At 46.7% G+C, this 15,176-nt stretch overlaps 1 protein-coding gene across 1 annotated transcript in view; it reads right to left on the bottom strand.

Moving 5' to 3' along the window:
* igsf9bb (immunoglobulin superfamily, member 9Bb) overlaps positions 1-15,176 on the bottom strand; it is a gene marked incomplete at both ends in the record, with an annotated part of 506,998 nt that overhangs the window by 137,922 nt on the left and 353,900 nt on the right. The window contains 1 exon segment of the mRNA XM_084319954.1: positions 8,403-8,544. Coding sequence (XP_084176080.1) covers positions 8,403-8,544 — 142 coding nt within the window.

Genomic DNA, 15,176 nt, shown 5'->3' with positions numbered 1-15,176 from the left:
CTCCAAAATCTAATCTAAAGACCCGTTGCGTTGGTATTGCGTAGCAGTGATTGGTTGGTAGTGAATGGGGGCGGGGCTGTCTGTCACTTCTAGTGTTTTCCTGGCTCGAGACCAAAAGAAAACTTTCTGACAGGAGCTCGAGACCAAAAGAAAACTTTCTGACAGGAGCTCGATAGCTAGTGTATTGTTTCATTACACTTGTTTAATTGTTTGTTTAAAATGAATCAAATGCAGGAACGTATTGCAGAGGAGGTCCGAAAGTACAAACATTTATATAATAGCGGGTCTAAAGACTACAAGGATAGCATTATGACGATGAATCCGTGGAAGGAGATTGGGGAAACAATGGGGATGGACTGGGTTGATGTGGCGATATAACTATATTACACTATATACAAGAACACAAGCGAAAACAAACATAAACAGGGCTATTATTATACTAACGATGTATGGTTGAGAAGGGAAATCCGTTTGTAATTGCTAGAGTGCGCACCTTCGGCTGCCCAAAGTATTCAGGCGGGCTGGGCGCGCTCGAGCCGCACATCCGGGGTACATTTTGTTGCATCATAGGCTGCGCGTTGATTTTGCAGAAGCATAAAGGTAATGTGTCTGCAACACCGTTGCTTTGTCGATGTTGTGTTGAAGTTGCTTTGAAGTTTCTGTAGCATGCAGAGGCCTTTAGTCCACATTGCAGCCGGCTTGTGGGAGGCAAGAAACAGCGTTCGTGACAGGGGAGGGTTGAATTGGATGATACGAAATTGGGATGGGAGAAAATATAGAAAATGGGAGAAAAAGTGGATAAAAAAAAATATATATAGGCAATACAATTATAATAAAGATAAAAAGAAACAGTTAAACAATATAATTAACTCTGAATATAAGAATATGATAAAGTAAACAGTGTAATCAAAGGTGCAGATCGGTTATACGTTACAATAAATAATGTTATCATATCTATACAGTTCAGTAAAAATGAATGGGTCTGAGAGGCGTACGCGGTATGGGCCGATACTCACACGTATAGCGTTCGGTATCAGCAGGGGCGTAGCTGTAGATTGTGGGCCCCATGAAAGAATGTATCTGTAGGCCCCCAGTGAATGCGAGCGCACGTAAGTTTTGGCCAATTTTTGGCCATTTATTTATTGATGAAAACGCATAATATGGTTTTTACCTATACATTCGGATCAGCAGTTCAGCACCTGCACTGTTGGTGGGTGAGCCTAGTAAAGGATGTCGCATCGCGTTCATCTTCAATGAATGGACCAATGCAATAGTCTACCAAAGCCCCCCCTCTCTCTCTATATATCTCACACACACACACACACACACACACACACACACACACACACACACACACACACACACACACACACACACACACACACACACACACACACACACACACACACACACACACACACACACACACACACACACACACACACACACACACACACACACACACACACTTCAGAAACAAACATAGTATCAATGAGAGCATCAATAAATACACCCGAGTGATGTCTACTAAAAAAAAACAAAAAAAAAACAAAAAAAATCTGCCCCCCCCCCCCCCCCAGTGCTGGGCCCTCATTCATCAACGTGTCTTACGCACAGATATGTGCTTAACAATTTCAACTTGAACTTGACTTCGTGCTTATGTGTACGCACAGCTCGGAGCACACTTAGCTGACGCCCAGTGGTAGAATATATTATTACAACAAGGAAATGAGCTTCTGTGCATTAGTTTCAACACTGGCATGTTCTGTATGAACCGTAATTCATTATAGTTCATTGTAAAATAGCAACAGTAGTGTAATTATGGTCAAAACCCTATAAATAGCATTTGGAATAATAGATCTTTCTCTCAGAATGAATGCAGCATGGTTTATATAGCATTATCGGAATATACGGGGTGTACTGACTGACTGCGCTCCGCGTAGCTCAACTCGTTATTATTTTGCGCACAGACCGCAGAAACACGGGAACGTTTTGATTATATTTAAAAGGCTTTACGTTAAACGAAACAAGTGGAATTTCGAAGCTGTAAGCAGAATACAAGTCATATGAACACCCACGATATAGTGTTCTTCCCCCTTTTTACTGTATAAGAAAGAATAAAAAACGCATTGCAATGACACCAGATAGTGGACAGACTATGTAAATATGATGATGGGATTCAAGTTTGCGTTTTTGTTGATCATAGGCATGCTGTCAGAGTATGATATCTTAATCAAACATTCTAGAACATTTGTCGTCACAGATCATGTCATAATAGAACATAGGCTATGGCATGGTCCATCGTGATATTGTGTAGACTGTTATTACTGTACCGGTACCACCCATTGTGACAACAGCCTTGTGAGTCCCGCACACAAACATGATGGAATTCAAGTTCATGTATTGAAAGGCAGGCTACATCATACATGCAGTGAGATTCATTGTTCTTGTATATGCTCTCGTATTATTGTTTATATAGGCTACCCAATACTGACATCAAAATAGATTGTAGTATGCCTCTAGAAATCATATGCAGCAGGTAGAAAATTGACGAAAAATCCATCGCGATTTGGAATAAAATTGAGGAGAACTTTAATCCCTGGGTATTAATCAAACAACACGGGAAAAGGCAGTCATATTCCAGCACGGTCTTTATTAGTGTTTGCGCTGCCCAGGCAGCAATGGTTAATAGATATCATATCCGACATCACCGTACGTGTACACGTCTGTCAGCCTGTCTCATAACACGCTTCCCTCGGCTTAGTCCATTTTTCCACATTTCATGGGGGTATTCCATTACCGTATATGGTTAATCGGGGCGGTTCTGGTATGCAAATACTTAAAACAGTGCACGAGCTCAAACGTAGGATCAAAGTCATATTTATCAAGACAGGTGTGCGTAGAACCTGTGTACGCACGTGTGATGAATCCCGTTTTTTTTGTGCGTGCACTGATTCTAAATTCTGTGCTTACGAGTGGAAATAGAACATTTTCTACGCCACGTTGATGAATGAGGGCCCTGGGACCTTGGAATCATCCTAAGCTACCCCCCCCCCCAGCTACGCCCCTGGGTATCAGTATCGGCAGGGAAGCGGCAGTGACTTTTCACATAGCCATCCTGTGAATGTGAGCGGCTGAGGGGGGGGGGGGGGGGATGCTGCGGGGCATTCAGGGGCTAAGTGGAAGGGACAAGTGCATTGTCTCTGGCCTGGCTGGCTGCTTTCCACCGCTAGCGTTGGACATGTCACAGCCTGTGGCTGTTGAGGGAGACAAGTGTACTGACAGGCCGCTCTGAAGAGCCACAGTGGTGGATACATACAGCCGGCGTCACTCCATCTCTATTAGGAACAGTGCAGGGAGATGGTGTGGAGGTTAACTAAGACCACCCGCCTCTGGAAACACTTGTATCCCTGCTGACCTGGGATCAGATTCCCACCAGAACCTTATTGCGTGTGTCTCCTCTACTCCGTCTCCCTCTCAGCCTTCCTACTGCTGTCTCAATAAAGAACCTACTCTGTCTCCCTCTCAGCCTCCCTACTGTCTCAATAAAGAACATTCTCTCCTGTGTCTCCTCTACTCTGTCTCCCTCTCAGCCTTCCGACTGTCTCAATAAAGAACCTTCTCTCCTGTGTCTCCTCTACTCTGTCTCCCTCTCAGCCTTCCTACTGTCTCAATAAAGAACATTCTCTCCTGTGTCTCCTCTACTCTGTCTCCCTCTCAGCCTTCCTACTGTCTCAATAAAGAACCTTCTCTCCTGTGTCTCCCCTACTCTGTCTCCCTCTCAGCCTTCCTACTGTCTCAATAAAGAACATTCTCTCCTGTGTCTCCCCTAGTCTGTCTCCCTCTCAGCCTTCCTACTGTCTCAATAAAGAACCTTCTCTCCTGTGTCTCCTCTACTCTGTCTCCCTCTCAGCCTTCCTACTGTCTCAATAAAGAACATTCTCTACTGTGTCTCCATATCAGCCTTCCTTGACTTTGAACTTAGCAAGGCTACTGAGAGTTTAAATCTAGATTTTGAACTTAAGATAAGACTTTAACAAATGAGTGCAATACCTACAATCTACCCCACAAGTACAACACAATACCTACAATCTACACCACAAGTACAACACAATACCTACAATCTATGATGTATGATCATACTCTGGTCAGTATCAGTCAAGTCTAAATAAAAAGACGGGACATTTGCGGTCCTTAACACTTAACCTCTTAAACCCTAGACATATTTTCAGAAAATGTGCCTAAAAATACATAACTAAGTAAATGGAAGATCGCTCCACTTCTACAAGGTCCATTTGCATGTTCTTGGTATCCAGGAAATGTATTCCCAGTGTCAGAAATATTGTATCTGTTACTATGCTTGAGTAAATTGTAATGAACCAAAGGAGAATATACTTCAAAAATAAATAATAATAATAATAATGTTTAATCTTTGACGGTGAATAACACCATGCTAACATTGACCAGACGTGAAACACTGAGATCATTCACCACCTTCTTGAAATCAAGTGTACACAAAATCTAAGCAAATGAATAAAGGGCAGATGATTTACAGTTTTTTTGTAGAAACAGTACTGAATTTTGCCATCCCATTCTAGACACATGCAATTTGAAATATGAATATAGAATATAGAATATCAGGCCTATAAATTACCACAAGTCACACATCTATGGATCGGGCCAAATCTCCCCTTTCCAATGGAGTTCAATCTGGATTTAGTACCACCAGGCACCCCTGACAGGGCAGCAAAAACCGTGAATGTAAGTGCTGTAAGTACAGTTACTTTTTTATAATGTGATCTGCGCCATTTTTCATCAGATTGCAATACGTTTTTTTGCTAGACGTTCATAGAAAGGTAAAAAAACTAACTACATTCTACTTTATGGCAATAATGTTCAGGTTTGTGAGATATGATCCCGAAAATAAGTCCGATGATTGACAGGCACTGGCGTGAGCTGGGAAGTGTAGTTTTATGAAATTCGAAATCCCATAGAAAGCCCTGGGTCTCTTCTTTAAAAAGACTACACACACGTATGCCAGCTTCCTTTATCTCCGTCTAATTCATCAGGTTTCCGCCGGGATGCGCCGAGATGTTTACCAACTCATAATTTCACTAATAATACGTAAAATCATTGGTAAACAAACGTAGTGCTGGAAATATACTCGTTGACTGCTGTAACTGAGGGGTACAATTCCCTGACTGTATTGATAAGTATGGTATCATTAAACCACTACCGCTTTATGTACTTTAACTACTGGCCATACAGTACACGATATCTAAATATGATGAACACTTTCCCACAATGAAATCGGTTCCACACAAAGGTAATAATCAAATATTTAATATATAGCAAAAGGTACATATGATAGTTACTATTACATTTATGATTTGAATGCACTTGTAAGGCAAATGAGTACTCGTAGGCAAATCAACACTGAATGTCCAATCTCTGGTTACGCAGGAAGCAAGTATACAACCTGGCTCTTAGGGAATTAGATCTATGGTACACTTAATGATATAGCGGGATGTTCTGGAAGGGGTCCTCCCGGTTGTAAGCCGGTAGGGGGGGTAGGAGAGCCGTCGGTAGTAGACCGTCTGGTCAACGATATCTAGGGAGACTTCAAGTACAGAATACAGTGCAGTAGACTCTTGATCCGCAGATGAATACACCTTGGTTCTCTTGTAGGCTGTAGCTCCACAATGAAGAAGAAGCTAGGCGACCTCAGTCTCTCTGAGCGCCGACTCAACTTGACTCCTCTCGGGGGTAAATCCAACACTCACAGGCGTCGGCGATTATCCGCTCCACAAATCACAGTACCAAAGCAAATATATTCCAGCCGCATAGGGCTCAGCAGTCGTCGGGTAGGTAATCCAGTGTACATGTCCCTCGGTCCTCGTCTAGATCTCCTCGGATGAAGGCGCCATGTGGTCGGCCCAGCCTGGTTAAGACTCTAGATAACACGAGGAAGCGTTGGAGATGTTGGTCACGTTAGAACTCTAACCGCACGATGCACCATACACGATAGACTATTATTACTTAATAGAAATACGTCGCACTCGACGGTACAGTGCCAAACTCTGACAAATTCAGCTATTAATTCGCACGAGGTCTCGATGCTATTCCAAGGCCAAACAGGCCATACTACACCGCACGTGGTATCGTGGGTGAGGCTTCACGTTCTGTTACTTAGTTGGGTAGAAGGGTAAAGGACTAAGGGTCTTCTACATTTACTTGCGCCATATTTATATGCACAGTGAACAAATAGTGCCACTCTCATTTCGGTAGCCGTATCCCTGAGCGGAGCCGGGGCTAGTACGGACACGTCTCGTCGGTACCTTTGAACTTGACGCCAGGGGCTGGTCCCCTGGCGCCTGGTCCTTTTGTCCAATAAGAGAATGAACTATTATGGGCTATAGTAGGCTAAAGGGATATTCCGTGTATATGTACAAGGAATATACAAGGGATATCAAACGATATACAAATACTATTCAATATATATCCATAAATAAATATATATATTCGGTTTAATCTGATCCTTCGTAACAACTGCTGTTTTGACAGGGTTAGGGTCTTTACTCTTGGCTACATTTGAAAAATAAACACAACATTAATTAATACGTTCTGTATTCATCTATTTATCGCGTGATATCGATCTCGTACCGGTAGCTACTGGACCGCTCAGGCTTAAGGGGTTAACATATGGAAGAAGAAAAAATAGCTATTCCTGCAAAGAACACGTGGGGAAAAAGCTCTGAAGAGAGAAGAGCTGCATTTTGACTTTCTTCACATCCTCTTTGAAAATCCGTGGCGGAGGACGGTGAAAGTTTGGCGCATTCGTTGCCGCCATCTCTCATTCAAAAACAATGATTATTAAAGCGGTCAGTCAGGTGGCGTAGCGGAGATTGCGCTCGTCACCAACGCAGGAGTACCTGGGGGTCCACATCTCAGAGGACCTGACATGGTCAACACACATAGACACAGTAGTAAAGAAAGCGAAGCAGCGCCTCTACCACCTGAGACAGTTAAGGAAGTTCAGAGTATCGGGGAAGATACTCCAGTCCTTCTACTCAGGAGCTGTAGAGAGCATCTTGACCGGAAACATCACTGCCTGGTATGGGAACAGCACGGCACAGGACAAGAAGGCCCTACAGAGAGTGGTGCGCTCAGCCGAGCGTACCACGGGTATTGCGCTACCTCCCCTGCAGGCTCTATACAACAAGAGGTGCAAATCCAGAGCCTGCAGGATAATGAAAGACCCCCACCACCCCAATAACAGCCTGTTCCAGCTGCTGAGGTCAGGCAGACGCCTGCGAACTCCAGCTACTAGGACGGAGAGGCTTAGGCTAAGCTTCTTCCCCCAGGCCATCAGAGCCTTGAACAATGAACATTGAGAGACACAGAAACTGAACTATCCACACACAAGCACATACACGACACGCACGCTGAGCACGCTCACACACTAGCAGCCACTTTAACACTCATGCCGCACACACGCACACTTATGGCCAGAGGAAAGGCCACTTAAAGTAGTATAGCATCAGGAACAGTGTATTGCACTACTAAAGCTACCTAGCATGTCCTATATGCTCTGTAAATACTAATGTACAGATACCGAGATGGCACACCATGTACCTGTTTATTGCACTGTTTTATTGGATTATATTAATATGTTGTACCACTGTATTTTATTGGATTCTATTATATGTTGTACCACTGTATTGCACATCGTCGCGGGCAAGACCAGCCGCATTTCATTGTATACCTGTATGCCGTGACAATTAAAACTCTTGACTTGACTTGACTTGACTTGACAGGAGACGCTGGGTTTGAGCCCAGCTCTCTGCGTTGCTACCAGCTTGGCTGGCCGTTCATACTAATACAATTGGCAGTATTAGGGGGTGGGAAAGCTGGCGGGTGGGAAAGCTGGCGTTGTGGACAGCGACGCCTACAGGTCAGGTCTCGGCGCTTGCTAAGCGGGGCAGGACTTGGTGGAGATAGCGTGGCCTCCCACGCGTTACACTTCACCAATGAGAGTCCTCGCTGCCAAGTGAAAAGAGCGTCACTGGCTTGACGGCGCACGTCTCGGAGGAAGCGTGCGTTCGACATCAGGACACCCTTGTACCGACTCGTGGGAGAACATGCGTACAACAACCAGGTAGGGGAGGAGGGGGGGGGGGGGGGGGGGGAATTGGCACAACGACTAATTGGGACGGGGAGAAAATCAGAGAAAAATAGGAGAAAGAGAAGGTAAAAAATACAAATAAAAAATGATTATTGTGTTTGCTGTCTACTGCCTGCTGCCAAGGTCTGAACAGCACAACACACAGAGACGGAGGTGAGGCGATTATGGAGGATGATGATGATGAGGATGATGAGGAGGATGAGGATCATAACTTTACTTCTTGAAGAAGACGTTGTCCTCCTCCCAGAACCAGGTGTAGGTCAGGTTTCCCGGGTAGGCCTCCGCCTGGCAGGTGAAGAAGGCGTCCTGTGAGATGTTCACCGTGATGTTGTCCGGAGGAGACACGATGAACGGAGGCCCTGGGGGACGGAGAGACAGAAAGACCCATTTCAAACCCGTCAGACACTGTGTATAACGAGGGGACAGAGAGACAGAAAGACCCATTTCAAACCCGTCAGACACTGTGTATAACGAGGGGACAGAGAGACAGAAAGACCCATTTCAAACCCGTCAGAGACACTCTGGATAACGAGGGGACAGAGAGACAGATCCTGAGTCTGTTTTCCCACTCTATGATATATTAGAGCTGATTTTGAGTCTGTTTTACACTCCTCTATGCTGTAATAGAGCTGATTCTGAGTCTGTTTTCTAGGGCTGTCACTTTTTTTCTTCTCTAAATTCTAGTCCGAATCCAATGTGACATTGAACATTTATGGAATCAGAATCCTTCTTCCCCATCCCACCCCCCTCATAATCACAAACAATCCAAACACAATTATAGTTTAGTCTCGCAATGCCTGCCTGTTCTGAAAAAGAGAGAGAGAGAGAGAGACAGAGACAGAGACAGAGACAGAGAGAGAGAGAGAGAGGGAGAGAGAGAGAGAGAGAGAGAGAGAGAGAGAGAGAGAGAGAGAGAGAGAGAGAGAGAGAGAGAGAGAGAGAGAGAGAGAGAGAGATAGAGAGAGAGCCCACACGCAACATGTGACTAGGCTACAAAAATTACAAAGACACTTAATTTCTGGCAAAATAATATTATGATTGCTAAAATGATAATAAACTATTGGTATAATTTTATTCACAATGCTCACAATTATGCTTCACTGTTGGGCTGGAAGGTATTCCATATTTTTACTATGGTCATCCACCATATTGTATATTTTTAAGTTGATCAAAAAACTATTCCTTGCAGCAGTATTAAAAAGTAAAATAAATTAAATAGAACCATGGCAACTGCATTACAAGATAAAGACATACAAATGTCATGTCACATTGTAAATTGTACTGGAAAACTATACTGTGAAATACCGTTATACCATCGAAACTCACACAACTAAATATTGCGACGTGATATTTTGGGCAAATCGCCCAGCCTTACTCCTCTGGTAAGTTCTGTGTCCAACGTCCATATGATTTGATTTCGATAGTTTGTTGTCACGCTTCCAGCAGCCACATGCTCCAGAGAGAGAGAGAGAGAGAGAGAGAGAGAGAGAGAGAGAGAGAGAGAGAGAGAGAGAGAGAGAGAGAGAGAGAGAGAGAGAGAGAGAGAGAGAGAGAGAGAGAGAGAGAGAGAGAGAGAGAAAGAGAGAAAGACAGAGGCAGAGAGAGAGATGGAGCAGAGAAAGAGAGAGAGAGAGAGGGAGAGAGAGATGGAGCAGAGAAAAGAGAGAGAGAGACAGAGAGTGAGATAGAGATAGAGAGAGAGAGAGAGACAGGGAGGGAGGTGGAGCAGAGAAAGACACAGAGAGAGCGGGAGAGAGAGAGAGATGGAGCAGAGAGAGAGAGAGATCCAAAAAATATCCAAAAAAGAGCATTTATAATTCTATAATCATCTACAAGAAAGTGACCCAGACTCACTCCATAACAAAGCCCTCACCTACAGAGATATTCCCGCTCAGCCAGTTGGTCCTGGGACTCTGCTCACAAACACAAGCAGAGCCACCAGACAGAAACCACACTGGACTAAACCAAATTATAAGAAAACATCTGACACATTGGAAAGAATCAACCCAAAACCAGAGCAAATTGGAATGCTATTTGGCCCTAAACAGAGAGTACACAGTGGCAGAATACCTGAGCACTGTGACTGACGCAAAACTAAGAAGATCCTTGACTAGGTACAGACTCAGCGAGCACAGCCTAGCTGTTGTGAAGGATCAGATTAAACCGAATATGTATATTTATTTATATATATATATTTAATTGTATTTGTATATCGTTTGATATCCCCTGTATATTCCTTGTACAATATGCATTGAATATCCCCGTTTCTACTAAACAGCCCATAATAGTTTCATTCTACCATTGGACGAGAGCCTGGCGCCAGGTTGCCATACCCCTAGGTCCAAGTTCAATCGTGCCGCCTAACATGTCGAGGCAACCCCCGGTTCCGCGCAGTAATATGCCGGGCGAAATACGAATGGTACTATTTGTTCATAGCGCATATATATATGGCGCTCGTAAAGTAGAACTTTCTTTTAGTCCAGTTCTTTACCCTCCAACAGAGTGACAGACGCAAAAGCCTCCCCACGACGCACGTGCGGTGTAGTAAGGCCTACTTGGCCCAGAATAGGCATTGAGATATCGTGTAGATTAATAGTTGAATGGTCATAGTTTGGCACCATACCGTCGAGTTGGACGTATTCTATTAAGCTAATAATAGTCTATTTATGTATGGTGCATCGTTCGGTTAGAGTCCTACAGCTATCAGCACCCCCATCGTTCCTGATGTTATCTGGACGCTTAACCAGGCTGGTCAGACCCCTAGTGGTGATTGCATCCGAGGAGCTCCGGGTCAAGAGCGACTGGACCTGTATATTGGATTACTCTACCCAGACGACGGCGAGCCTTCCACGGCTCTTGGATTATGCTTTGTGTGCTTTGATTATTCCATGGATAAAGGCCAACACTGCCGAGTGTTGGAATTACCCCCCGGAGAGGACTCCAGGTGAGGCGGCGTTCTACACGTGAGGTCGCACCACGTCTCTCCGTTGTGGACCGGCAGATACCGTTCCACAGAGGGTCCAGCTGTATTCGTCTGCGGCCCGAGGTTCTGTGGGCACCGTGTCCAAGACTTTGGATTCTCCCAAGACACCGTCGGCCAGATGGGATACCGCCAGCGGCTTCTCTAACCCCCCCCCCTCCTACTGTCTTACAACCAGCGGGACCCCCCCCCCCCTTAGTGTATCCAGCTATAATCATTTAAGTACCATCGCTATCGTTTCCTAAATATTCCAGGTTGTATACTTACTCCCTGCGCAACCAGAGATTGGACATTCAATGTTGATTTACCTACGAATACTCATTTGCCATAAAAGTGCATATTCAATATTTCAAATCATAAATGTAATTAAGTGAATGTTGTATACACCTTTTGCTGTATTAAATATTCGATTTGGTACATTTGTGTTGGTTCGTTTCATCAGGTGGGAAAGTGTTCATCATACTTATATCTTGTACTGGGTGGCCAGAAGTTAAAGTACATGAGGTAGTGGTATTAAATATCATATCTAACAATACAGTCAGGGAATTGTACCCCTCAGTTACAATTGGTCCTTCGAGCCGGATGGGTAACTAGTGTAATATTAATATAGTGTTATTAATATCGAAATGGCCTATGATGAACACTCCACGAAACGATCCTCCTAACCTAGAACGCCCGCGGCGCAGACGACAGACACCTCAGTACTTAGAGGCTTACACTGTCAGTCAACTACCTAGCCTTCGACAAACGGTAAACGTGGTAAAAGTAGAAAGTAAAATTATGTCTGACCTTAACGACCAGGTTTCCCCGACCACAGAGGCCCTAGTAGGTCCTAATGTAACTGACCAAGCCCACGGTGGGGACCAGGAGGGAATTGACATGCCTTTACCCCCCGCCACTACTAAAGAAGTAGTCCCCGACAAGCCCCGGGAGGAAGACAACCCTACAGAGAGAGAACTCTGCACGGAGGAAGAGGAGGAGAGCGCCGAGGAACTAGAGCTCCAGGACTCCCCAACGAGTACCCCCAGGAGCGGCTCACGCAGGAGCGGCTCACCTCCACTACCGCCTTCCCCCAACGAAGCGGAGAGGATACTACAACAGGCGTTCCTCGTCAGCCTGACAGCCTCCGCCGAGCGCGATCGGCTCCAAGCACAGATGCTTGGCGAGCGCGAACACCTCCAAGCGCAGCAACGGAGCGAAGAACAGCGCACATGTCTGGAGATGAGACGCTTCCAGATGGAAGAGAATATGGCAAGAGACCGGGCCGACGCCCAGCGCACCGCTGCCGGTGCCCAAAGAGACGCAGAGCGCGACAGACTACAAGCGCAACTAATAGAGCAGCTGATCAAAAGGACAACTCCCTCTCCCTCCGCCAGGGGCTCAAGGAACTCGTCGAGACAGCAGTCAAGAGCAGCGTCACCGCAACGAGCAAGCGACCCTGAACTTGACCAACAGACCGAGTCTAGACCCCCCGCAGACCCCCTTCCCATACCGGTCCAAGCGAGACCCAGCTACAAGGAAGGAGCGGCCTACACTGCGGAGAAGCTAAATAAACGATTACAAGATCTGGAAGATTTGATAGAAGAAGAAGAGGGAGAAGAGGAGAACCAAGCCCGACGACAGCACAGTACTCCACCGGACCAGGAGGTCCCATACAGTCCAGGCTATACCCCCGCGGCGCTGCGCTACAGACCCCCGACTCTATTTACGGGTGAGCACGACGCACGACCAGCCCCGGGGAACAGTACCTGGACCAGCGGGCCATGGTACCCTGCCAGTACCAGCCCACAGCGAGGCGCAAGAGGGGACTCGCCCAGGAGGTCTCTCCCCCAACGCTCGCCGATGTATCAGCCATCCACGGCGTCATACAACGCCACGCCGTCATTCCCAGACTTCGCCTATGAGAGTCGAGCACAGTACACGGAGCTCCGGATGTGCTTAGAGACAATGATGGTGGATGTCGCTGATGAACGCCACAAGTATGCAATATTATTGAAGCACCTGAAAGTACCGCGAGCGCACAATATAGCGCTAGCCTATGCTACCTCCTCGACCCCATACACAGCGGCCCTTGCAGCGCTGGATCAGAGATATGGACGTATATGGGATTACGTAATCCAGGAGATAAGGCATATTGACCGCCTACCCCCAGCCACAGACAATCGCTCACTAGACGACCTGTCAATCAAAGTGCAGTCCCTGGTGGGGATGCTGGGAGCTCAACGGGAGAAGGGCATGCATGAGCTGTACGCCAACTCTAACGTTGAGAGGATTTTGGAGAAGCTGCCACCCGCAAGACAGGAGCGCTTTCGGCGGCAGAGGGACTACCGAGATCCCGACGGCCCCGAGCCATCCCTCCTTGATCTGGCCGACTTCCTGGCGAGAGAGGTCAGCAGCTTACGACTGGACACCTTCGGGCGGAGCACGCCAAGCTCCAGAGAGGGACCCAGGAGAATAAGTGATGGAAGAAGATCGGTGACTGTCATGCACCAATCAGAGTCAGTACCGAGCAGTAAGAGTCACAGCACCCCCTCGAGAAAGGAGAAGTGGAAGATAGCGTGTCCCTACTGTGAGAAAGAACACTGGCTGTCACAATGTGACTCATTCACAAAGATGAATGCAGAAGAAGTGAGCCAATGGATAAAGTCCAACCGGCGCTGTTATCGATGTGCGCGGCCCCACATGGCAGCCGAATGCCGCCTAAAGAAAAGGTGCAGCCGGTGCGATGGAGCCCATCTAGATATACTACACGATAGTAATGGAAGACGGCCTATACCTGCACCACGGAGCGGCACCAAGGCAAGTGTCATGTACATTGACCCCGCCAGCAGCAACGGAGCTCAAGTGCTCTTAAAGGTAGTCCGTGTGACATTGAGCTACCAGGATAAAGTCATGGACACTTACGCCGTCCTTGATGACGGGTCAGAGAAGACCCTTCTGCTCGCCTCCGCTGCGACTCAGCTGGGACTGCGGGGGAGCAAGAACGAAATGACGATTCGGACAATAAGAAGAGATTTAAAGACGATAAAGGGCGAGAATGTCTCCTTCACTATCGCAGCCAACGGGCAGCCAGAGCGACGGTACAAGATCACAAATGCTTTCACCAGCCAAGAAATAGGACTATCGCAGTACACCTACCCTGTCACCAAGTTGATGGATAAATATGTGCACCTGCGTCAATTACCTATCCCGCTCATAGACGGCGCTACCCCGACCCTGTTGATAGGCTCCGACCATGCAGAACTCATAGTCCCGATTGACCGGGTCCATACAGGCCCCCGACGCTGTCCTGCAGCAGTCGAGACCCGTCTAGGATGGACATTGCAAGGCCCCCTCGCTAAATCTCTCAACCGAACAGCAGCCACTAGCTGCTTCCACTCCAGAACGACAGAAGAAGACACCACTCTCCTGCAGCATGTCGAGAGGCTATGGACCCTAGAGACAATGCCCTTTAAGAACGATAAGAAAGACATTCGCTCTAAAGAAGACATTTACGCCATCAACCTACTCGAGCAGGGGACAAAGAGAGTCACAGTCGGCGGAGTGATGAGATACGCAACTCCACTCCTGAGGCGAGAGGGAATGCCCCCCTTTCACGCAAAGAAAGACGCCACGGAGCGCTATCTACTGAACACAGAGCGGCGCCTAGCCAAAGACCCCGCTCAACAGAGTGTGTACCGAGCTGAGATCGAGAAGCTAATCACAGCGGGACACGTAACAAAGATTGACATTAAAGAGGCCGATCAGACGACCGAATCATGGTACGTGCCGCATCACAAGGTCCATCACAATGGCAAGGATCGCATTGTGTTTAACTGCAGCTACCAGATCGGATCCCAAAATCTGAATAAAGAGCTCTTGCCCGGCCCCACACTCGGCCCCTCCCTACTAGGCGTGCTACTGCGCTTCCGCCAGGACAAGGTAGCTATAAGCGGGGATATCAAAGGGATGTTCTTGCAGGTGAGACTAGTAGAGGAGGACAAGCCTCTGCTACGGTTCCTATGGAGAGAG

The sequence above is a fragment of the Notolepis coatsorum genome (assembly GCF_963971535.1).
Source record: "Notolepis coatsorum genome assembly, chromosome: 8".
Classification (NCBI taxonomy): domain Eukaryota; kingdom Metazoa; phylum Chordata; class Actinopteri; order Aulopiformes; family Paralepididae; genus Notolepis; species Notolepis coatsorum.
This window is presented reverse-complemented; position numbering and strand designations above follow the sequence as displayed.